The sequence below is a fragment of the Nicotiana tabacum genome, chromosome 2 (genome assembly GCF_000715075.1).
Source record: "Nicotiana tabacum cultivar K326 chromosome 2, ASM71507v2, whole genome shotgun sequence".
In the NCBI taxonomy this organism is placed as follows: domain Eukaryota; kingdom Viridiplantae; phylum Streptophyta; class Magnoliopsida; order Solanales; family Solanaceae; genus Nicotiana; species Nicotiana tabacum.
The window spans coordinates 4052956-4078765 of record NC_134081.1 but is presented as its reverse complement, the minus strand read 5'-3'; the positions used below and the strand labels follow the sequence as shown (position 1 = coordinate 4078765).

General features: G+C 39.0%; 1 protein-coding gene and 1 long non-coding RNA gene across 4 annotated transcripts; one reads left to right on the top strand and one right to left on the bottom strand.

Moving 5' to 3' along the window:
• Positions 1-627: 627 nt before the first annotated feature.
• Positions 628-4215, bottom strand: LOC107792082 (uncharacterized). Of its 2 annotated transcripts, XR_012698850.1 has the most exons (4): positions 4077-4215; positions 3837-3954; positions 3030-3188; positions 628-1185 (listed from the first exon to the last, which is right to left on the bottom strand). It is a non-coding gene; the product is annotated as an uncharacterized LOC107792082 (long non-coding RNA). The 2 variants fall into 2 exon arrangements; XR_001649442.2 differs by lacking the exon at positions 628-1185 and having other exon boundaries at positions 2892-3188.
• Positions 3854-14021, top strand: LOC107792081 (DNA glycosylase/AP lyase ROS1). Of its 2 annotated transcripts, none has more exons than XM_016614271.2 (19): positions 3854-4373; positions 5014-6624; positions 6704-7096; positions 7759-7849; positions 7961-9317; positions 9443-9522; positions 9608-9692; positions 9780-9871; positions 9938-10006; positions 10296-10332; positions 10421-10503; positions 10957-11421; positions 11575-11611; positions 11710-11767; positions 12041-12180; positions 12268-12333; positions 12444-12548; positions 12633-12671; positions 13602-14021. In XM_016614271.2, the coding sequence occupies exons 1-18, from the start codon at positions 3854-3856 to the stop codon at positions 12636-12638; spliced, it is 5295 nt and encodes a 1764-aa protein (XP_016469757.1). In that variant the 3' UTR covers positions 12639-12671; positions 13602-14021. The 2 variants fall into 2 exon arrangements, with proteins under 2 accessions (XP_016469757.1, XP_016469756.1); XM_016614270.2 differs by having other exon boundaries at positions 12434-12548.
• The last annotated feature ends 11789 nt before the right edge of the window (positions 14022-25810 follow it).

The window sequence follows — 25810 nt, the reverse complement described above, 5'->3', positions numbered from 1 at the left end:
ATAATTCGTCTCATCATTATTAATCCAGGATGACCCAAACGGTCATGCCAAAGCACAACAATATTTGAATCAATAAACTTCTAGTTTACGATAGAGTGTGCTTCAACTGTACTAATCTTTAAATAGTATAAGGCAGAAGATAAAGTTGGTAACTTTTCTACAATGCACTTTTGGCCAGAAACATTCTTTGTAATACAAAGATATTTCACAATCATTTCATCTATCGTCTCAACATGATATCCATTTCGACGGATATCTATAAAACTCAACAAGGTTTTTCGGGACTTGGAGAAGAATAATGCATTGTCTATAATAAGTTTTGTTCCCTTAGACAGAAATATAGTGGCTCTTCCGGAGCCTTCAATCAAACTTATATTACCCGAAATTGTTGAAATATTTATTTTTTCCTTATGTAAATTAGAAAAGTATTTCTGATCTGTGAATATGGCATGAGTTGTTCTACTATCAATTACACAAATATCTTAATGATTGGTCTTTGATCCAAACATAATTTGAGCATTATCCATATTCTTCAAAATATATTATAGTAAATATCATTATCAAAGCATAACTTTTATTTATGTACAACAATTACATAAACATACTATCTACTACAAACAACAAAAATTAAAATATTTACATTTCTATAGATTCATCACCGATCACATGACTTGTTTCTCCTTCTGGGAGTGCAAAGTAATCAGCTACATCCAAATGCATGAAGTCTAAATTATCTTCAGAAATAAAATTTGTTTTAACATTTTTCTCTGTTTTCTTCAGAGAGGCTTGATAAAGCTCAACCAGGTGCTTTGGCATACGACAGGTACGCGACCAGTGTCTTTTTCCTCCACATCTATAATATGCATTTCCTGCCTTTGTTGCTTGCATCGCTTCATGCTTGTGTTCCTTCTTTTTCCATTGTTGATGTTGAGTAAGGTTCTTTGGTGCATTATTATTACCATAATTAGAGTTTCTTCCCCGACCACGGCCATGATCACAACTGGGGCCACGACCTCTTCCACGCTTAGCTTGGTGGAAGTTCGTCTCATTCATTTCAGGGAATGGATAAGAACCAGAAGGCCGGCTTTCATGATTTTTCATTAATAGCCCATTATGTTGCTCGGTTATAAAAAGATGTGAGATAAGTTCAGAATATTTTTTGAATCTCATCTCTCGATATTGCTGCTGCAAAAGCATATTCGAGGCATGAAAAGTGATAAAAAATTTCTCCAACATATCATGACCAATAATATTATCACCACATAATTTCAATTGGGAAATAATTCTAAATATAGCAGAATTATACTCACTAATAGATTTAAAATCTTGTAACCTTAAATGAGTCCAATCATATCATGCCTATGGAAAAGTGACTATCTTAAGGTGGTCATATCTATCTTTCAAATTATTCCACAATATGATTGGATCTTTAATAGTAAGATATTCCATTTTCAAGTCCCCATCAAGGTGATGGCGCAAAAATATCATTGCTTTGGCACGGTCTTGGTTTGATACCTAATTTTTGTCCTTGATGGTGTCTGTCAGACCTATCGCATCAAGATGAATTTCAGCATCAAGCACCCAAGACATGTAACTTTTGCCCAATATATCCAAGGTTACAAATTCAGGTTTAGAAAGATTTGACATTATTTAGAAAAAAAAGTTTGTACCTTCGATACTTTCAAAGTATTTGCTCGAGATAGCAGAGTCTCGTGTTAATAACATGTTATAAAATAAAGACTGTAAAGTAAAAATAAATATATAGAGAAACTAATATATTATTCAACTTCAAACTAATATACATAATGAACTGAAATCTCCTCTATTTATAGAAGAAAAGAAGTTGTAAAACTACTACTGCACGTTGTTATATAAATTGCTATTGTACTAGATATAGATAATCTTTTATTGAGATTAATATTTATCAATAATAAAGTACCGAAAGAATAAGCTTATTATATCAGATATAAATAATCTTTTACCGGAGGTAATATTTAAATACTGAAATAAAAGATAGAACAAAATAGTAAAGATTTTCAAAAGAAAAATAATATATTATTATCACGATCGACTAAATAATATAAATTTAAAATAAAACAAAGAGAGTTGACATAAGACGGTTGCGCGGTCAACGCGCAATAACGACAATAACAATAGTAATCGTACTAACAAACTGAATCAACTAATTTTTGAATAGAGGACCCACGTCAAAACAATCTCGTACGTGATAAAGACCAAGGAATCGGTTGCCCTTCCGCAACCACCCCAATACATTCTGATCATATCCATAAAACCTCAAGCACCGAATGCAGCAAGCAAATTACCAACCTAACCTCGATTTAATTAAAAAAGTGTACATTGTACCACTGAAAGGGGACCACTAACGGCGTCATAACGGTGCCATGAAAACGAAACCTCATGCAACCTAGGAGATTTTTTAAACGTACTATATAAGGACCAACAATTTCCTAACTTACAGAAATCCTAACGGCGTCAAAGGTTCCCGAGTGAATCGAGTCTTCTCTAGCCGCTTCACTCGCCGTGTTACTGTTTGACTGCAGAATTACTTATACCCCGGCTAATGTTTCTACCTAAATAAAAGTACATATGGCGCATGCGAAAAAATTAAATTACACTTGTTTAAACAAGGAATATATAATGTGCTTTTTATATACATTTTTATCAAAAAAAGTAACCCGATACAAAGTATCTCGCATTCATATATGGTCCAAAAAAAATTAAATTCTAAGAGTGTAATGTAAATCACTTACTCTAATACAAATATTAATAGCTGACTCCACGATACAAACCCATGAAATTGCATTTTTACCTCAATTTACGTACATTTTATCACTGAGTCAAATTGCATGCTTCTTACACATTTCAATCATGTAAAATAGTCTCTATAATTTGACGTAAATATCAGGTGTGAGTAAAATTTCTTTACACGATATTTATTGGTTTATTTAAATAATAATACATAGAATAAAATAATGGAGTTTTAATAGTTTACCGGGAAAAAAAGTTACCAGTTTCTCAAAGAGCTTTATCTGAGTCTCGGAATAAAAGCACTGGTATTTCTGTTTTGGCTTCTTTCCTACTTTCTCTCTCCCCTTTATGGAATACTCTGTTTCAGTTTCTCCTTGCCGTCCACTGCCTCTGTGAGATCTCCGGCAGTACCTTCATCCCTTCAGGTCAGTAAAAATTTACTAAGCTCCCAAATTTTAACAACTTATATCCAATTATATGTGAATTTTCTCTAATTTTTAGATGCTTAAGAAAGTTGCAGAAATAAGCAGCATTTCTTGGTAAAATGATCAAAGATTTTATGCAAATTTTGTTTTTTCAGTCAGATTGCTACAATCTTTCACTGATTACACCTAATTTTTCATTTATATCTTAAATTAATGAAAATGAAATTTCTGGTGAGTTACAGAATTTACATTCTGTTTTTATCCTCCATTCACTGCCTCCATCATGGCAGGATAAGTAGATATACAGGCTCGTCTTTTTGAGATCTGAGCTGAAAAAATTTATTCGGTTCAATTAAGGGTTTCTTAAAAATTATGTTTTTGGAAAGTTTCAGATATTCTGTTTCTCTTCCTACAAATTCATTTTTGATTTCTGTGTCTTTTACGGTTTTGTTTTGCAAGATGATTTCATAAAACAGTTCCCCGACTGAAGCAGTTATTATTACACCTTGTATAAGTCCTGCCTTTTTTTTCTTTATTTTTCTCCTTTCTATGAGAGACTACTTTGAGGTTATCCCTGCAAAAAAACTGTCTACCATTTTATCCAAATAAAGGAAAATAAAGGCAGAAAATTTGGATTTTTACCAGTCTGACGCTGCGGCATGGACGGAAGACAAGGAAGCTCAATTCCACAAACAGAAGATTTTCAGATTGCCAATTCATGGTTACCAACAACTCCAGCAAAACCAAGTTTGTCATCAATCTGTGGGAATAGGCAACAAAATCAACTAGCTCAAGATAATGGGTTGGAGTTGAAAAGAATTTCACAAGGACAAGGTCTAAGCCAAGTGAACCAGTTAGAATTGAGGAGTTTCTTGCAAGAACCTGAAGGTCGACACGTGCCTGCATGTCCTGGTTCGACAAATTCAGCAACAGTAACAGAGTATTTTGACACTTGGGAAGCAGCACCAGGCACAAAATCCAAAATGTATGGAGACAACAATATTAAAATGTACAATAACTTCTCCAGTACTGATGATGTAGACAAATGGAGCAATGTGTCCTTCGGACATCTCTTGGCACTAGCACATGCTGCTGGATCCACAGCCGCCGCTGAAAATGCAGAAACTAATTTTACCATGAGCGGTTCTTTCAATCCCCTTGTCAGTTCTCAGGATGCAGGTAAAGAATTGAAGTATTCATTGATTTGTCGTTATGACATAATAAAAATGCATAATGCCTGAAGCTTCCAGATTATGAAATCACATTCCGTGTGCATGTCATAAGTGTCTTGAATGCGACTCAGTGGCAGTGTCTTCACGGATAACTAAGACCTGCAAAAGGATAGAGAATGAAATACAATAAGATCATTGATAAGCTTTGGTTTAGGTAAATCAAGCTGACTGACATCTATAACTTACAATCTTTTTGAAATATTTGGCTGCTCATGAAGAAGTTATCTAGCATTTAGTTGAACATTCTAGCGAACGCTTGATAAAGTTACAAAACAGACTATAGAATCAGGTACCTTCATTAAAATCAGAGGTGAAACAAACAGTGACGTGTTTTCTCTAATAGTGTGCTATTCAATAAGTGATGTCTTTCTCATTTGTCCTGATATTCTTAACAGTTAATTTTTTGAGACATGTGGTACCCGCTTCGACATTGTTGTGTTATGTTCTACTGTGTTAAACATTAATTCAGCCAAACATCAAAAGATATTTTCATGGCTTAGCATACTCAACTAGAATCTTTAGAAAGTGTTGTTTCAATTCTGAGATTTCCTCAATAAACTAACATGAAAGAGGTGCCTATCACGCAGATGGAAGCTCTATTTGCTCGAGATTCCCTTTTAACCTGAATTCACCAACAGATGAAGTCTTGAGAAGCAACAACACTGTCCACTTTGAACCAATAACACCAGACCAGATCAAGAACAAAGGGGGCCGAGCATCTGATGAGTCAAATCTAGACATTAACGAGACACCGCTACCAAGCCACATGCAGTCATGTGAAGATACATTAAAGAGAGCACAAGCAAATGATCCTCAACAGAAGAAAGAGCAGTCAGGGCTGGTGTTGAACGTATCAGAATTGCAGGAGAGTCACAAGCCTGACAAGGCGGACGAACAGGATGCTGAACAGAATAATACACCACAGCAGAAACGAAGAAGGAAGAAGCACCGGCCTAAAGTGGTAATTGAAGGCCAGCCTAGAAGGACTCCTAAACCAAAAAAAAACCAGCAGCATCGTTCAAAGGAAACAACAGGAGAAAAGAGGAAATATGTCCGAAGGAACAAGGTTGAGGAACCTCTATGCACACCCTCAGACAAGGTAGACGGTATGACTAGTCCCCAGAGCCAACTTCCTAGTTCCAGAGAAATCCAAAGAGCAAAGAGGAGGTATGTCAGAAGAAATAAAGTTAACAAGCCCGCACCAAATCCTGTCGAAGATGAAACAATTGATCCACCAAATATTTCTCGTCCAAGAAGATCCTGCAGGAAATCATTGAATTTTGACTCAGAAAGTAGATTAAGTGATGAAAGCTCTTCACACTGGCCCTCTTCAACTGTGGAGGACTTGCATGAGAATCAATCCCGTTCTAGTGTACATCTTGGAAAGGATATTGAAGTCACAACAGGAAAGACAGAATTGGGCACAGTTTATGACATCGCATGTTCCAGAGGAAAGTGTAAAATCATTTTCTCAGATGAAACTCATGATAAACAGGCAAGCATTTCAGAAATGACACCAAAGAATCTGTATGATTCCAACTGTAGCAGCAGCGCATGCTTGATCCAGGAAACACCAGAAAGAGCCTTGAAAAGACAACATTCTTTTAGAACTAATGAAGCAGAACTTTACAGCACAAATGTCAAGGGAGCCTACTTCAACTCCATGCAGGCATATCAAGCAATCCTCCCAGCAAATGAACCTTATGCTCACAGTACACAAGGGATGCATTTTCCTACAATTTACAAGAAAAAGAGAACAGAAAAGGGCCATCCCACAGCAACGCCTTTTACATGTGAAACTAACTATCTGTCTTTGTCTCAGTGCAACATTGGTCTTTCCCAAGCCAGTACGTCTGCAAATGACAAAGCTAATAATAGAATGTGGAATCCCGAACTTGTACCAGCATTTGTAGAAGCAGAGGGGTTAAGAAGAAAAAGATCAAAAGGCATAAGTAAAGTACGTGACTTAGCATCACTGCTTGAAATTTGCAAACACTTTCCTACTCCTCCTGCCAAAGAAGCATCGATATCTGAATTTGGAGAAAGATATTCATATCAGCCTAATACATGCATGGAAGCCCTAGTTGCTGACACCCGTGCAATAATGAAAACAAAAAAGCGGTCAAAGAGAAGCATCCTAGTCAGTTCCACAGCATCCTATATGTATGCTCAACAACAATTCACAACAAATGCAAGGGGTAGTTCAAGCTATATTCTTAACTTTTGCATAACCTATCAAATAAGATGTGGACCTTAATTGCTCAAAATTGGATGCAGGTTTCCTACCAGCTATAACATGGAGATCCCCAATTGAAGAAATTGCAGAATGCTTGCAGCATCTTGATTTAAATAGAGAAAGCATCCAAGATCAATATCAATATGGGGAAATCACCTACCAGAATAAGTTTCAAGCAGAAAATGCCCTTGTTATTTATCGAAGAGATGGAAGTATTGTCCCTTTTGCAGGATCATTCATTAGAAGACGAAAACCGCGGCCCAAGGTTGACCTTGATGATGAGACCGCTAGGGTATGGAAGCTTCTGCTGCAAGATATAAATAGTGAAGGCATTGATGGTACAGATGAAGATAAGGCAAAATGGTGGGAAGAAGAACGTGGAGTGTTTCATGGACGAGTAGACTCATTTGTCGCACGGATGCGTCTTGTTCAAGGTAAGTGTACATAGCTTTCACATCTTTATAGTGGCTATCAAATAAGCATACCCCCAGCTAGATTCGTTTGATTAGAAAAGCAGTCAACAATAAATAAAAAAATGCTAGTCTAAATAGGATGGGCAGATGGATAGGAAGAAACACAAACTATCACTAGAAACCAACTTGTATTATAAAGATGCACTAGCAATAAGTTAATCCAAAGATTCCAACCTGACAAACACAGATGCACCTGCAAGGTCAAGAAAGAAACCTAAAATCCAGCATGACACGTATCTATACAAATGTACAGTCCCGTAAAGAGAAAGGGGATTATGATGGAAGAAGCAAGCCTGTCCCTATATCTTCATCTGCAAAAGTCTTAGATCGTTACACATTAATCATATAATATCAGCAAACTATTAAGATAATAGATTTAATTTTGATGCAAAACAACCTGCAACTAAACCCTCGTCATACCAATAGAAGTCATGATCAGCTTAACACTAGGATTGCACACCAATCCATCAACCTTAAACGAGATTCCATGTTACCTTGTTGTTTTTCCTTTGTCCTCCAGAAAACTTTATTTCACAAAGGGCCATACCAGAAACAAGCAAGATGTGCATGTAACATTGTCATCTTTTGTATCATTGACCATTTCCTATTTTTCGGTGAGCCAGGAGACAGGCGATTCTCTCCTTGGAAGGGATCTGTTGTAGACTCTGTAGTTGGAGTTTTCCTGACACAGAATGTCTCAGACCACCTTTCTAGGTAAGCTGGACTTTACACCACAGGTTTCTTTTTTAATTTCTCCTTTTTCTGGTACATCCATAAGACATTTAAAACATTGACTTCCAATAAAGCATTTTATCTGCTTTTTAGCTCGGCATTCATGTCGCTTGCTGCTCAATTCCCTCTTAAGTCAAAAGCTGGTACTGAAAAGCATGAAGAGAGAACAGGGATCATAATTGAAGAACCTGAAGTGAGTGGCCTGGAGGCTGATGATACAATTGGATGGCATGATGATCAATCAAGTCAACCAACTCTTGGTCAGAATTTCTTGAGAATCTCTGGTGCAGAATCAAACGATGAAAAAACAGTTGTTAACAGCATTGAATCAAGTGAAAATAGCACTAACTGCATTAGTCCAACTGAAAATTCCATATCGCAGCAACCTGGTTCTTCTAGAGAAAGTTCATGTGTGCATCATGAATCAGCAATGTATGGATCGGCTACAGCTAATGCAGCAACAAGTTTTTCGGAGGATCAAATAGGACCAGACGATTTGCTCTCTTCTCAGAATTCTGTACTTTCTTCTCAAAATTCTGTTAACTTTCCGGTTGTTCAACCTTTGGAAGGAATTGAATCAAGCAACTTTTCTGGCTCCACATCATTTTTGAAGTTACTACAGATGGCAGGAACTTTGAAATCACATGGAGTCCAGGATCAGAACAGTGAAAACATCTTACCAGAAACAGATGTACATGGCCAACTACATGTGGCATGTTGTTCACACTTCCAGAAGGATGAGGAGAATCACAAAGGCTCACTAGAAAATGCTTGTCCTCGTAGCTATTTGGACTCATGTCTGATGCCTAATGTAGGAGCACAAGGAACCAAGTGCAAAGACGACTTGGAAGAAGCTGCAAAATTTCCAGATCTCTCAAGGAAACTCAGTGCAACTGAACAAAGTAAATTATCAGCAGAATCTACAAATCAAGAACTGCATGAAGAGATGAGGAGTGAGGCTAAAATCTCACGCAATCACCATGAAAACAAGGTGGATATAGCAACAATTGATGATCCAGTAGCCAACTTTGAGCTACAAATCCAAATTGAAGAGAGCAACTACAATATGCAGCGAGTAGCAGAAGCACCAACATTTTCAGAAGCCATTGTAGATGTCAGAGAGGAGGTCAGTGTAGTTGTCGATTCATGCAAGTCTGAGCACATAGCTTTGAAGTCGAACTCAAACAACGAAAAACATCATGCTGATAGCACATTAGACAGAGCAAATGACAATCCTAAAGCAAAAAGGAAACGGCCTGGAAAAGAGAAACAGAATGTTGACTGGGACAGTTTAAGGTTACAGGCTCAGAACAATGGTAAGAAAAGAGAAAGGACAGCAAACATAATGGATTCACTGGACTGGGAAGCAGTGAGGTGTGCAGATGTCAATGAGATAGCCCATACCATCAGAGAACGGGGAATGAACAATATGCTAGCAGAGAGAATCAAGGTACACACATGAAAATTGCAATGAATAACCTAATTCTTTTCAAATCTGAACACCTTTATTCATCTATTACAGTAATTCCCGAAACCCTAAGAAATTGCTCAATGAAAAGAAATGAACAATTGCAGGATTTCCTTAATCGGATTTTTAGAGAACATGGAAGTATTGATCTTGAATGGCTGAGAGACGTTCCACCAGACAAAGCAAAGTAAGCTTGCAATTGAGCAAATAATTTCTCAATGTTTATCAAACTATTATTCACCGACTAAACAAATACACATGTATGGTCTCAGAGAGTATCTATTAAGCATCAGGGGCTTGGGCCTGAAGAGCGTAGAGTGTGTGCGACTTTTAACACTTCACCACCTTGCTTTCCCTGTAAGATTTCTGAACCAACTTTTGAAGAGGTAATTAATATGAAAAATAGCCATGTGTTCCCACTAATGCCTTCGTGTCTTTAACAAGGTCGACACAAACGTTGGCCGTATAGCCGTTAGACTGGGATGGGTGCCCCTGCAGCCATTGCCGGAATCGCTACAGTTGCATCTTCTGGAATTGTGAGTATCTTGTCTACGTAAATTTTCTAAAATTGCCTACATAGTCTAACTCTGCTGTTTCTACAGGTACCCAGTGCTGGAGTCAATTCAAAAGTACCTCTGGCCACGTCTCTGCAAGCTCGATCAGAGAACATTGTAAGTAACATTCTTTTCTCGAAAACCAATTTTTCCCAGGCCTGGGCAACAAGCACTAGTTTGTTATTAAATGTAAGTGATCCAATTATAACAGTATACTGCATAGTGGAAGAAAAGATTTTGATTGTAAGAAAGTGCAGAGATTTGTGTGACAGACTAGTAGATTCAGGTAGTTGATTTTTGTAAAGGGAATAATAAATTATATACATGCATAATACTTAACATAGAAAATTACTTTTTCTTCTTATCAAGTGATGCATTTACTGATTCAAACCCTACTTGATTACAGATATGAGTTGCATTACCATATGATCACTTTTGGAAAGGTATGCCAATACCAGTAGTTACTCTCCCCTAAAACTGGTGTATATGTGCAATCACAGTTTAAATCAAGTTCATTTGCTACTTTGTTAGGTCTTCTGTACAAAAAGCAAACCCAACTGCAATGCATGTCCATTGAGAGGAGAATGTAGACACTTCGCAAGTGCTTTTGCAAGGTTTGCCTATTAGTCTATATACTTTCTTGCAAGAATTTATTTATCTCATGTATGTCCATCTTTATTAGTTCTTCTCAAGCTTTTCTACACCTAAACCAAAGAATCATAGTTCCAGAATTGTGGCCACTGAAACAAGATTTGACGAATCTACTTAGGCAACACAAATTTGCATTTAAGCTAATCCACCAGCACTTAAACTCAAAAATGAACCATTTGACAAATTGGTCAGTCACTCAGTGTCGTCAGTGATGAAGCAACTTCAATAGAAACTTTAATATTTACTGATTTCTTCTGGTATAAGATAGAACTGCTACATCTCAACTGCCAAACTCAAGCCAATACCCTTATGGTCAGCACATTCAGTAATGCCTTACAACTAGATTAGCAATTTACTAGTCTAAAGATTGAATGCATTGTGTTTCACATATGGTATTTGACACAATCCTCATTCAGCGCAAGGCTTGCCCTTCCAGCACCAGAAGAGAAAAGCATTGTGAGTGCAACAGAAAACAAAGCAGCTGGCCAGAATCCATTCCAGAACTTCAGCCAACTGTCGCTGCCCTTACCTCAGGCTGATCAAACACCATTAGAGCATTCCAAATTGATCAACTCCGCACCTATTATTGAAGTGCCAGCAACACCAGAGCCCATTGTAGAAGAGCTTGCCTCGCCTGAGCCAGAGCAAAAAGCTCCCGAAGTTGACATTGAAGATGCTTACTTTGAAGATCCTAATGAAATTCCTACAATTACATTGAATATGGCAGAGTTCACTCAAAATGTGAGGAAATTTATGGAAAACAATATGGAGCTTCAACAGGTAGAAATGTCAAAAGCCTTGGTCGCTTTAACTCCAGAAGCTGCATCGATTCCCGTGCCTAAACTTAAGCATATAAGCCGGCTCAGAACTGAACATCAAGTGTAAGTGGATGCTCCTGATATCTACATCATAAAATAAAGTAAAGATGTGCAATAACTTCTGATAGATAGCCCAATATGGGAGGGTAGCCTATTATTTCATACAGTTCTTCTAAATTTGTTTGCACTTACTATCAACTGTTTCTCCATCCACAGATATGAACTTTCGGATTCTCATCCTCTCCTAGAAGGGGTCAGTGATACTACATCAGTTTAATATTCATATATAAGCAGCATGTAAGCTGATATTGAAATTAATCCTCCCGATAATTGCATCTTTTCATGTTGCAGTTCGACAAAAGAGAACCAGATGATCCATGCTCCTATCTTCTGGCAATATGGACACCTGGTAAGATTAATGTAATGTAATACATAGGAGGAGATGTTTCGAAAAAGCTAAAGGCAAAGCATCCGCTTCCGACTACTTTAACCCTAAAACTGATGAATTAGATAACTCATGTTTGTAAGGAACAATTGCACATAGCTAACTATGCAAGTCCCAGGTTCCAATCTCATTAGTAGCTTGTGTTACAGTGGTAGAGGGTAATTTGGCGAAATAGGTTAACTTTTCCCCAGGCTTTCAAAATAACTTATTCTCTGTCATGTATCAATTCCATCTCAGGTGAAACAGCGGATTCTATTCATCCACCTGCAATAAAGTGCAACTCCCAAGAGGCTGGTAGGCTATGTGATGATGAAACATGCTTTGCATGCAACAGCCTACGTGAAGCACATTCTCAAACAGTGAGAGGGACAATTCTGGTAAAGAAAGAGCAAACTAACTGTAATGTTTGTCATGGGAAAGCGGTCTGAGAATTCTAATCATCTCTATATATACTTCTCTAACAGATACCATGTCGAACGGCAATGAGAGGAAGCTTTCCGCTCAATGGTACATACTTTCAAGTTAACGAGGTGAATACAGCCGACTTTAAGCTCATCACTCGAACATGTCAAAGATAAGCATTTTACCATTTAATAAGGTTTTCACAGTAGCATTTTTCTTATTTCTCAGGTGTTTGCAGACCATGACTCCAGCCTCAACCCAATTGACGTCCCACGAGATTGGCTATGGAATCTGCCGCGACGAACAGTTTACTTTGGAACCTCAATACCAACAATATTTAAAGGTAAAAGGACAACTAAAGGATGATCATTTATTTTTTTAAATGCTTTGGGAGTAAAATAACATTAATATGTTCTTTGTTAATCAGGCCTAACCACAGAAAGTATCCAACATTGCTTTTGGAGAGGTATGTAGTCGAAAACTTTAAATCCACAGAGGTCCAAATGCTTGTCTTAACTTCTAATCCATTTCTACTAAATAAATCAACGAAAAGTGTGCATGTTAATACCATATTCAAGTTCAAAAAGACTCTGTATCAAGTTAAATGGGCATAAGCATTCAGCATCAGAACAAAGCTTGAAACTGGGGAAAAAATAATCTGGGAGAACAAGTTTATACAGCTTATATAGAAATAATTGAAGAACCTCCAAGGTTTACCATTTGGTATAGAGTGAGTCATCGAGGATATCTGACGTGATGGTTCGAGAGAAAGTTAAAACCAGAGTCTTATTTGCAGATATGTTGATAATATTTGCTTCTTCATCCAATCTGTTTATGACCGATTAATGCAGACAGCTTATCTTTTTTAAGATAATCTATGAACATGTTATCTTGGTTCTAGTCCATCTTTCGAACAGAAAAATCTGTATTCCCTTCAGCCAATCAGCCCTGTCTCCTCTATTTTTGACTATGGAGCAGGGCCAGAACACATGTATACACTTGAAAAAAGAGTGACATACAGTAATAAGAGTAAACACAGACATAGATGCATGCTCTCAACAATTACACATAATGTGTACCAGTTAGGTTTCCATCAATCAACTTTTTCTTTTTTATTAAGTCCATAATCATCATTCAATCCTTCTTCGGAATGATGACTCCCAAACAAGAAACGGCACAATTAGATACCTTTGGCATCCAAAAAGAATGTATTACAACTTGCTCAGCATCAAAAAACATGTTGGCAAGTTTCATGCTTTCTTTATACACTCTCAGGACAAATCATAAAAACAAAATTTTGAGGAATAGTAATCATTCAGGTCACTAAGAGGAAGAAGTGTTATTCCTTGCTGCAATACCTTTTATTTGCTTTCTGATCAAGTACTTTATTTCGCAGGGTTTGTTTGTGTGAGGGGTTTTGACAAGAAGACACGGGCACCAAGACCACTGATGGCACGGTTGCATTTTCCAGCCAGCAGATTGAGTAAGACTAAAGGAAAGCCAGATGAAAACTAGGGAGCAGTGTCCTACTGAATCAGCAAGGCAGCCACCTAGGCTGAACAAGCTAGCAACATTCAGTAATCAGTACCATGATGTTTTAAACCTTAGGAAAGAAAAGATAGGTATTGTCTAACTTGTAAGTAAATTGTAGCTGATACTTAGGGTGGTCATTTCTATTAGTGACGATCATCGAATTCTTCAACAGGCTAGTGTATCTTTAGCCAACTGAAATTCAAATTCAGTTGATTTTTATACGTCTCATTTTCTCCTCGGAGGATATAAAAGAGTAATAAAAATTGATTCTCTTCCATGTCAATCAATACACTTGGCTCCTAAATTACAAAATAACTGGTTTGGCTCCGCAACACCAACATGAGGCGAATTTGCAAACTAATTCTGATGGTAATTCGTAAAAGGAAAAGCTTCCCACAAGCTAAACAAAACCCCTTTTTTCATAGACGGGAGCTGCAGCAAAATCTTATCAAGTAGTAAAAGCTTGAACAAGGGAACAACGTTATAATGAACACTGTTTTCGACTAAACATAATTAAGACTAAAGGGTAAATATATAAACCAGGACTTGCAAAGAGCATACCAATATATTCATGATACCAGCACCCTGGTAAAGATTAGCTTAAACTAACACCCTATTCATACTACTTCATAAGTTGTCTAAAACAACACAGAAATACGGTTGTTGTTTGCAACTACTGTACTACACTACTACCCAGCCATACAGTTTCGAAAATCACAATTGAACGGAGATGCATATCGTACCTTTTTGAAGCTGAGAAAATCGTATACCATAAGATTTCTGCAACTCCGAATTTCCAAAATGTCACTAGAAGAGAATGAAGAGCAACTTTCAACCTGCACATAAGCATTAGCTATGAGGTGAGCATAAACATGTGCAGCAGCAAATTCAAAATTCAGAATAATGAATTTTGAGTCAAGAGAGTGGATTCTGAAATATATATACTCCATCTAATGGCATATTCAAGCCAAATGCCTTGAGTTCGACATGACAATGGATGTGTAACTTTTGACATACAACTACTTTACACTTTAATTTGCAGGTTTACAAAACCTGGTAGCTTAGGAATATCAAGGTATAACGCAATTATGAGTTGTTCTAATACAATCATAAAAACATATATCGCTACGCACACCTACAAACATGTTCAGTGCACGCAAAAAGCGGCGGCTACTTATCGCGGATTCCTCTACAAATCGCCATTGATGTTTATATGAATACGTTAATTACAACTTCAATTTGACTATAATTCACACATCAGTCACTTCAAAATGCATCTATTAATTGGCATGTTTTTCAAGTAATTAACAGATATCTCAAATACTAATAAAATCAATGCTGTAGATTGAAAATAGAAACATCAATTACCAACAACAACACTCGGAAAACTTCCGAACAACGAGAAGCTGAAAGTGCGATTCAGAAAAGCTGCAGGGGATGAGAGAGAGATTTCGTGATTGCAAGTGCGCAACGGTTACTTATGGATCTTCTATGAGTACTGTGTGGAGTTCGTGCGTGTATGTGTGTGTAACTGTGGGTGCGAGAAAGAAAGGGCGAAAGGAAATGCAGACTTCTCTGCGTTTCACATTTTGCCGCCTCTCCTATTTTGGAGTTCCCTCGCTTTCCTATTTATGAGTGGGGATTGCACCCGTTTTAACCTGCTCGAACTGTTGAAAGACATTCTTTTGGCGGTTAGTTATTTTTATCTTCCTATACACTATTTGAAATATTATTACCCTCCTTACTCAAGTTTCAATTTAATTACATGGTTATATACAATTTACCAATTATATATAAATAAGTTTTAAATGAGTATCCCTCAATATTAGAAATTGAATAAGTAATATCAGTTATTTCCTTATCCATTTATACTTGCACACTCTCTCTCCGTCTCTCTTTGTCTCTATCACTCTCTCTTGCAAAGCCTAAAGATACACTTCGCTTTAGTTGGTCATATGTCTCTCTCTTTTGCAAAGCCTGAAGACTCGTAAGGAATATCAATTTATGATTTAAAAAGACGAATGCTCAAGAAAGTTAAAATTGCTAAGCCTAGAGATTCACTTCGCTTTAGTTGGGCTATAACATATGCGGAGACTTTAATCTCTCCTAATTCTCTATAGAATTATAAATTTTGAAGTTGGTTGACTCTCCACCATTGACAACCATTAAAAAACTTTGAAGCTTTGAAATCGAATTTGGATTTTCAAAAACTTATTTGTTTGGATTGGGTGTTGTTGCAAACAATTAGAATTATTGTTTGAAATTTATATCTCAATTTTGAGGGTGTTTTGGTGAAGATTAGACTTTATTTTGGTTGAATTTCAGATTGAAACTCGAAAGAAGAAGAAGAAGAAGAAGAAGAAGAAGAAGAAGAAGAAAAAGAACTCATGACATACAATATACTTATGAAATTGTAGTAAAATTGTATTATAATCGTATGTAAATTGTATTCTGTTGTAGTTATATATATCTTTTTATTTGAATATTGTATGAAAGTTGAAAAATAGTTGTATAATGTATGAATCGTTGTAGAAAATTTGTATTTAAGTTATCAATACTATCTTTTTACATAAAGTTATTGATATGTATCAAAATTTTATTAAGAGAGTAAGTTTTGATTGGAATTTTAGAGAGGAAGAAACACACACCACAGACAAAATATATACAAATCATATACAAAAGACATATTGCATAAAATTTGTATTTAAGTTGTATGATATTGTAGATGTATTTAACTGGGTAGAAATAATGTATGAAAGTTGTAGATAAGTTATAAATAAGTTGTATAATATATAATTAGTTGTATAAAATTTATTTTTACTGTGTATAAATCAGATAAAAAATATACAAAAGACATATTGTACAAAAATTATATAAAAATTATTTTAAAGTTGTATTGTAACGACCCGACCAATCGTTTTGCTTTCTAGAACCCTGTTCCCCTAAATAAGACTTTCCATACGTGCTTTTACTGCTTTATGACTTGCGGGGATGGTTAGTTCGGGATTTGGAAGGGTTCGGGTTGAAATCGGAACACTTGGTTCCTTATGTTGGCCTAAAAGACTAAGTTTGACTTCGGTCAATATTTTTAGTAAACGACCTCCGAATCGAGATTTGATGGTTCCAATAGGTTTGTATGATAATTTCGGACTTGGGCGTATATTCGGATCGCTTTTTGGATGACCCGGAAGTATTTTGGCGCCTAATAGTGAAAGTTGGTTCTTGAAGGTTTTAGAAATTCTTTAAATTTGGTTGGGAGCAGGTTTTGACGATATCGAGGCCCAAACGGAATTTCGAGATCGGGAATAATTCCGTAATGTCACTTAAGACTTGCACGCAAAATTTGGTTTTATTCCGAGTAGTTTAAGTACGTTTCGGCGCATTGGAAGTAAATTAAAGAACTTGAAGTTCTTAAGTTTGACTCAATTAGTTTTGGGGTGCGATTTTTAGTTTTAAGGTTGTTTCGGGCATTCCGAGAGTTTGAGCGAGTCCGTTCTATGATTCTAAACTTGTTGGTATGTTCAGGCGGGGCCCGGGGGGGCCGAGTGTCGATCGGACGAGGCTTGGACCAAGTTGGGAGCATGGAGCCACAACTGAAGCTCCCAGATCTGTCATAATCGCACATGCGCTTGGCCAGCCGCAGGTGCGGGCTCGCAGGTGCGAGCCACGAGCCACATAAGCGAGAGAGCAAGGGCAGCCCAGGAACCGCAAATGCGGAAGATTGGGCGCACCTGCGCGACTGCAGGTGTGAGAGCTTTGGTCGCAGGTGTGACTAGGCCCGCAGAAGCGGCCTCTTCTGTCCGCAGATGTAAAGACTGGCCAGGTGAGGGAAAAGTGCACCTGCGAGGCATTTGTCGCAGGTGCGAGACCACAGATGCGGCCAAGGCACCGCAGGTGTGAAAGTCACTGGACAGTGAGGGTTCATTTAATACGGACTTAGGCCATTTTAATCATATTTTCTCTCACTCTTGGGCGATTTGAGAGCTTTGAAGGAGGGGATTTCGACCTAGTTGTAATGACCCAACCGGTCATTTTAACTTTTAGAACCCCGTTCCCTAAAATAAAACTTTCCGTATGTGCTTTTAATGATTTATGACTTGCGAGGATGGTTGGTTCGGGATTTGGAAGTGTTTGAGTTGAAACCGGGACACTTGGTTCCTTAAGTTGGCCTTAACGTGCTAAGTTTGACTTCGGTCAATATTTTGAGAAAACGACCCCAGAATAGAATTTTGACAATTCCAACAGTTCCGTATGGTGATTTTGAACTTAGGAGCGTGTTCGGAATTTTATTTGGAAGTCCGTAGTTAAATTAGGTTTGAAATGGCTAAAATAAGAATTTAAGTTTGGAAGTTTGACCGGGGAGTTGACTCTTTGATATCGGAGTCGGAATCCAGTTCTGAAAATTTTCATAGCTCCGTTATGTCATTTATGACTTGTGTGCAAAATTTGAGGTCAACCGGACTTGATTTGATAGGTTTCGGTACCGAATGAAGAAGTTGGGTATTTTAAGTTTCATTAAGCTTGAATTGGAGGGTGATTCGTGGTTTTAGCGTTGTTTGATGTGATTTGAGGTTTTGACTAAGTTAGTATGATGTTTTAGGACTTGTTGGTATAATTGGTTGAGATTCCGAGGGGCTCGGGTGAGTTTCAGACGACTAACAGATCACTTTTAGCCTTTGGAACACTGCTGATAACTACTGGTATTTTTCTTCTGGTATCCTTATACGCGATCGCGTAAGTTGGTCTGCGATCGCGTAGAGTAAGTTAGGCAGAGGTGGATTTGTTCTACGCGATTGCGTGAATGAGGTTGCGATCGCGTAGGCTTAATTTGGCAGCTGAGAATTTGTTCTATGCGATCGCGTGAGCAAGTCCACGATCGCATAGGTTGGATTCAGTGTTGCTATGCGAACGTGTGGCTAAGGTTGTGTTCGTGATGAGTAAACGAAGCTGAAGCTGACCACGCGCTTAATGCTTCGCGATCGCGTGAGGTGGCTCGCGATCGCGTAGGCTTGCGGAGACTGTGCTTCGCGATCGCGTGGGGCTTGATGCGATCGCGTAGGGTTAATGTTTGGGCAGAAAATTTTGTGCTACGCGATTGCGTGAGGAAGTTCGCGATCGCGTAGAAGAAATCACTGGGCAGAGAGTTTAAGTTCTGAAAATGGGTCTTCATTCCATTTTCCATTTTTTAACGATTTGGAGCTCGGATTTAGGAGATTTTCATAGAAAATAATGGGGTAAGTGTTCTTAACTCAATATTGGTTAAATTACCCTAATCCATCACTATTTTTATCATTTAATTGGTGAATTGAGTTGGAAAAGTTTCAAAACCCTTTTGGATAAATTTGAGGATTTGAGGGCCGAATTGCTATCGGAATTTAGTGATTTTGGTATGGGTAGACTCGTGGTTGAGTGAGTGTTCATATTTCGTAACTTTCGCCGGATTCCAAGACGTGGGTCCCACGGACAAATTTTTAATTAATTTCGGAATTTTTATTGAAAATACAGTATTTCTTATAGAATTGATTCCTATAATTTTTAGTGATTGTATCGAATTATTTTTTGCTAGATTCGAGCCAGACAGAGTTGGATAATCGTGGAAAGGGCCTTCTAGAGGATTAAATTGGAGCAAGACGAGGTAAGTCTTTTTGTCTAATCTTGTGAGGGGGAAATTACCCCATAGGGATTAAATTGAATATTGTTGCTAATTGCGGGGGCTACGTACGCACGAGTTGACGAGATTCCGTACGTAGCTACTATAAATGCTAAAGTCCGGGTAGTTTAGGACTCAAAGCATGAAATACTTGTGTAAATTGTATTCCTTGATTAATTAATATTAATTGATATATATGATATATTGTGAATTGTTAGATAAAGATGTTAAAGGATGAAAATCCCATATGCTTGATTTTCTGTTTAAATCAATTAATTGCTAAAAAAAATTGTTCTCCTCCCGAATTTATCTTATAATAAAAATACTCTCCTTCCGAAGGTACATAAGAAAAGGTCCTCCTTTCTTGTGGAGCGGGCCGAATGCCTCGACAGGATAGATGCATCTATGGATCGCGCCGCACGTCCCTCGACAGTGTACACGACACTCTGGATCGGGCCGTACGTCCTCGACAGAAATCATGCTTAATAATAATAATTACACGATACTTTAATAGTTTATTTCAGCTTGCGAAGCTAATTGATAAATTGAAAAATCCTTGGAATTTAATGAATTATTATTCTTGCTTATTAAAGAATTAATTGTTATTCCTGTAAATGATATTTAATTGATAAATTGGAAATTATTTGAATTGAAGGAATTTGATTATTTCCACTGATTAAATAAATTATTTTAAATTCTGTAAACTATGTTGATTTAAATATCCTAGTTGTATTTCAATTATTATTATTGACCCATAGTGAGTGTCAAAGTCAGTCATCTCGTCTCTACCACTTTGAGATTAGGTTTGATACTTACTGGGTACACGTTGTTTACGTACTCATACTATACTTGCTGCACTTTTTGGTGCAGGATCTGAGACAGGTACTAGTGGAGGACATATCATCACGTATCCACGTCATCCCGAGGCATAGTGGTGAGCTGCCTTTTTAAGCCATTCTGCAGCTACCAGTGTCTCTTCTAATATTTACATTCTGTCTATTTCATTTCAGACAGATTTGGAGTTTTGTAAAATCTACTAGATGCTCATGTACTAGTGACACCAGGTCTTGGCACATACATTGGTAGAATTTGGTATTTTATTATATTTTTCTTGGTTTTAAATTTTATCAGTGTATGCTTAGTTGATTAGTTGGCTTGCTTAGCTGTAGTGTTGGGCGCCATCACGACTTATAGGTGAAATTGGGTCGTGACAACATGGTATCAGAGCACTAGGTTCACGTAGGTCTCACAAGTTATGAGCAGGCCTAATAGAGTCTTGCGGATCGGTACAGAGACGTCTGTACTTATCTTCGAGAGGCTATAGGGTGTTAGGAAAACTACCTTTCTTCATATTCCATCATGCAATTAATGTAGTACTAAATATCCTTCTCTTATTCTCTCACAGATGGTGAGAACGCGCTCGAATGAAGTTTCAAACCAGGGAAGAACTAATCCCCCAGTTGCTAGAAGCCGAGGGAGGGCTCCAGCCCGTGTTAGAGGGCGAGGACGTCCCAGGACTGTTCCAGTTATGCCGCCAGTGGGTCCAGCAGAGAACCCTATTGTTGAGGAATAGGATGATGTGCATGTGGCAGAGCCAGCTCCGATGGATTTCACATCTGCATCGGGATTTCAGGATGCCATGGGTCGTATGCTGCGATTCACGGACAATATGACTCATGTCGGTTTATTTCCGGCAGACCCAGCCATATCTCAGGCGGGCGGGGGAGCACAGACCCCTACCGCGCAGGCTTATGGACATACAACTATTGTATATCAGACCCAAGGTGCACTACCCGTGGGTGGAGCCCAGCCAGTGGCAGCAGCTACACCTAAGCCCAGGCCAGCTGTAGCCGCCAATCCTCAGAAATTATTGGACAGATAGACTAGACTACATCCTCCTGTCTTTGGGGGTGAGCGACATGAGGATCCACAGGACTTCATTGATCGGTGCAAGGATAGACTGTACAACATGAGGATATTAGAGTCTCATGGGGTAGACTTTGCTACTTTTCAGCTAGAGGGCAGAGCCCGTAGATGGTGGCAGTCTTATGTTCTTGGCAGACCAACAGATTCTCCTCCCATGACTTGGGACAGGTTCACCCGTATCTTCCTGAACAGGTATATTCCACCCTCCCAGAGGGAAGAGTTGCGGTTTCAGTTTGAGCAGCTCCAGCAGTGTCAGATGTCAGTGACCGATTATGAGGCGGGGTTTCTGAATTATTTCGCCATGCACTTATGATGCTCCCTACTGAGGCGGAGAGAGTGCGGAGGTTTATGGCCGGTTTACATACTGGTATTCAGGCCACTATGGCTCGAGAGGTTGAGATGAGTACTTTTTATGAGCGAGTTGTGGAGATAGCCCGGAGGATTGAGGGTGTGCGTCAGCGGAGCCGAGAGCAGATTATGAAAGATAAGCGGTTCAGGTACTCTGGAGAGTTCAGAGGTGCTCTGTCTGGGGGCAGAGGTCAGTTCGCGAGGGGGCAGTCCAGCAGACCCCTATTTCCAGCACCACCACCTCCTCAAGATGCTCCAGTGCGACCTTATCTCAGTGCTATACCAGAGAGTTCCTACTGCCCACCAGCTATTCAGGGTCCTCCCAGTGGGTATTCAGGTCCCCAGGGCCAGACGCTTAGTCAGCAGCCCATCGCACCGAAGAGTTGTTACGAGTGCGGGGATCCCAGTCACATGCGGAGGTTTTGCCCCAGGCTTCGGGGTAGACCAGTACAGCAGGGTCAGCAACCTATGCTTACCGGACCAGTTGCTCCACCAGTAGTCTGACCACCCAGAGGTGGAGGATAGGTAGGTAGGGGCCGTCCTAGAGGTGGAGGTCAGCCAGGCGGAGGCCAGCCAGTTGGCGCTCCAGCTCGGTTCTATGCATTTCGGCTAGACCAGATGCATAGGCCTCAGATGCTGTGATTACAGGTATTATTTCTATTTGCGGCATAGATGCCTTAGTATTATTTGATCTAGGATCCATGTATTCATATGTGTCATCTCTATTTGCTCCATTCTTGGGTGTTTCTCGTGAGTCCTTGAGTACTCATGTTTATGTGTCCACTCCTGTAGGCGATTCTGTTATTGTGAACCGGATCTACCGGTCTTGTATTATTACATTCTGTGGTTATAAAACTAGAGCAGATCTCTTATTGCTCGAGATGATCGATTTTGAAATTATTCTGGGTATGGACTGGTTATCTCCATATCATGTTATTCTAGATTGTCATGACAAAACTGTTACCTTGGTTATTCTATCTTTGCCTAGGCTGGAGTGGAAGGGTTCGTCGGTTAGTTCATTTAATCGAGTTATTTCTTTTATAAAGGCTCAACACATGGTTGAGAAGGGTTGTTTGGCTTATCTAGCCTATGTTCGAGATACTACTGCAGAGACTCTGGCTATTGATTCAGTGCCAGTAGTTCGGGAGTTCTCCGATGTATTTCCTTCAGATCTTCCAGGTATGCCACATGATCGTGATATTGATTTTTGTATTGACTTGGCTCCAGATACCCAGCCTATATCCATCCCACCGTATCGCATGGCTCCGAAAGAATTGAAAGAATTGAAAGAACAACTTGAAGAGTTACTAGCCAAAGGGTTTGTCAGACCAAGTGTATCGCCTTGGGGTGCACCAGTATTATTTGTGAAAAAGAAGGATGGAACAATGCGGATGTGTATTGATTATCGCCAATTGAACAAAGTCACTATTAAGAACAAGTACCCGTTGTCGCGTATTGATGATCTATTTGACCAGTTGCAGGGTGCTAGGGTGTTCTCTAAGATCGACTTGAGGTCGGGATATCATCAGTTGAAGATTCGAGATTCGGATGTTCCTAAAACTGCTTTTCGTACTAGATATGGTCATTATGAGTTTCTGGTAATGTCTTTCAGTTTGACTAATGCCCCGACAGCGTTTATGGATCTGATGAACATGGTATTCAGGCCATATATTGATTCGTTTGTCATTGTCTTCATTGATGACATTTTGATCTACTCGCGCAGTAAGGAGGAACATGAGCAACATATGAGAGTAGTGCTTCAGACATTGCGGTAATAAAAGTTATATGCTAAGTTCTCTAAATGTGAGTTCTGGCTTGAGTCTGTAGCATTTTTGGTACATATTGTATCGGGCGAGGGTATTAAAGTTGATCCCAAAAAGATTGAGGTAGTTCAGAATTGGCATCGTCCCACTTCGGCGACTGAGATCAGGAGTTTTCTGGGTTTAGCAGGATATTATCGTCGGTCCGTGGAGGGCTTTTCATCTATTGCAGCACCTTTGACCAAATTAACCCAGAAGGGTGCTCCGTTCTGATGGTTTGATGATTGTGAGGTGAGCTTTCAGAAGCTCAAGACAACATTGACTACAACACCAGTGTTAGTGTTGCCTTCCGGTTCGAGGATGTATACAGTGTACTGTGACGCTTCACGCGTTGGTTTGGGTTGTGTATTAATGCGGGAAGGGTGAGTTATTGCATATACTTCACGTCAGTTAAAGCCCCACGAGCAGAATTACCCGGTACATGATTTGGAGTTAGCTGCAATTGTTCACGCCCTTAAGATTTGGAGGCATTATCTTTATGGGGTATCCTGTGAAGTTTATAGTGATCATCACAGTTTGTAGCATTTGTTCAAGCAGAGGGACCTAAATTTGAGGCAGCGCAGATGGATAGAATTACTAAAAGATTATGATATTACTATCCTATATCATCCAGGTAAAGCAAATGTAGTTGCAGACGCCTTGAGTAGGAAGGCGGAAAATATGGGTAGTGTGGCTTTCATTTCAGCAGAAGAGAGGCCATTAGCTTTGGATATTCAGTCCTTGGCCAACAGACTTGTGCGGCTGGACATTTCAGAGCCTAGCCGAGTTCTTGCATGTGTTGTAGCTCAGTCTTCACTATTTGAACAGATCAAGGCTCGCCAGTATGATGACCCACACTTAATGGTTCTTCGAGAAACGGTACTATGAGGTGGTGCCAAGGAGGTTACTATTGGTGCGGATGGTGTTTTGGGACTCCAGGATCGTCTGTGTGTTCCTAATGTGGATGAACTGAGGAAAAAGATCCTGGAAGAGGCACACAATTCTTGGTACTCTATTCATCCAGGTGCTACGAAGATGTATCGTGACTTGAGGCAGCATTATTGGTGGCGACGAATGAAAAAGGACATAGTTGAGTATGTAGCTAGGTGTCTAAATTGCCAGCAAGTTAAATATGAGCACCAGAGGCCAGGTGGCCTACTTCAGTAGATGACTATACCGGAATGGAAATGGGAGCGCTTCACTATGGACTTTGTAGTTGGGTTGCCGCATACCTTGAGGAAGTTTGATGTAGTTTGGGTGATTGTTGACAGGTTGACCAAGTCGGCACACTTTATTCCTGTTGTGACTACGTATACTTCAGAGAGGTTGGCCCAGATTTATATTCAGGAGATAGTTCGGTTGCACGGTGTGCCAATTTCCATCATATCAGATAGAGGCCCTCAGTTTACTTCACATTTCTGGAGAGCAGTACATAGTGAATTAGGGACCCGTGTAAAGCTCAGCACAACCTTTTATCCGCAGACTGACAAGCAGTCAGAGCGGATAATTCAGATTTTGGAGAATATGCTCAAGGCATGTGTGATTGACTTTGGAGGTCAGTGGGATCGTTTCCTGCCTTTGGCCGAGTTTGCTTATAATAACAGTTACCAATCTAGCATCAAGATGGCTCCATTTGAGGCTTTATATGGCCATCGATGCTGTTCACCTATCAGATGGTTTGAGCCCGGTGAGGCTAAGTTATATGGTACTGATTTGGTAAGGGATGCCTTGGAAAAGGTAAAGTTGATTCAAGAGCGACTTCGTACAGTACAGTCCAGACAGAAGAGTTACACAGATCAAAAAGCGCGTGATTTATCATTTATGGTAGGTGAAAAAGTTCTCTTGAAGGTTTCGCCGATGAAGGGAATTATGAGATTTGGGAAGAAGGGCAAGTTGAGCCCAAGGTTTATAGGCCCATTTGAGGTGTTGAGACGAGTATTGTTGGTTATTTTTCTCGATTTGAAAGAAAAGACAAGTCAGAAACATGTATTAGTAATCTAAAAGATCAGTTTTAAGTTGCTGAACTTGTCGGACTATTATGGGGTCATTTTAAATTTGTATTGTGGCTGAAATTAGCAGGGATAATTGAATAAGTGGTTGGGGAGGTTGCTTATAACCTTGCATTGCCTCCCAGTCTATCGGGAGTTCATCCGATTTTCCATATATCTATGCTCCGGAAGTATCATGCTAACCTATCACGTGTGTTGGACTTCAGCTTAGTTCAGCTAGATAAGAGTTTGGGTTATGAAGAAGAGCCATTTGCCATTGTTGATAAACAAGTTCGCCAGTTGAGGTCCAAGAGAATTTCTGCAGTAAAGATCCAGTGGAGGGGACAACTAGTCGATGAAG

Bases quoted from the DNA above. Each gene is read 5' to 3' on its own strand.
- LOC107792081 (XM_016614270.2), top strand. From the start codon at position 3,854: ATGGACGGAAGACAAGGAAGCTCAATTCCACAAACAGAAGATTTTCAG. The intron at 7,850-7,960 runs GTAAGCTGGACT...TCTGCTTTTTAG, and splicing joins GTCTCAGACCACCTTTCTAG to CTCGGCATTCATGTCGCTTG. The intron at 9,872-9,937 runs GTGAGTATCTTG...CTGTTTCTACAG, and splicing joins CAGTTGCATCTTCTGGAATT to GTACCCAGTGCTGGAGTCAA.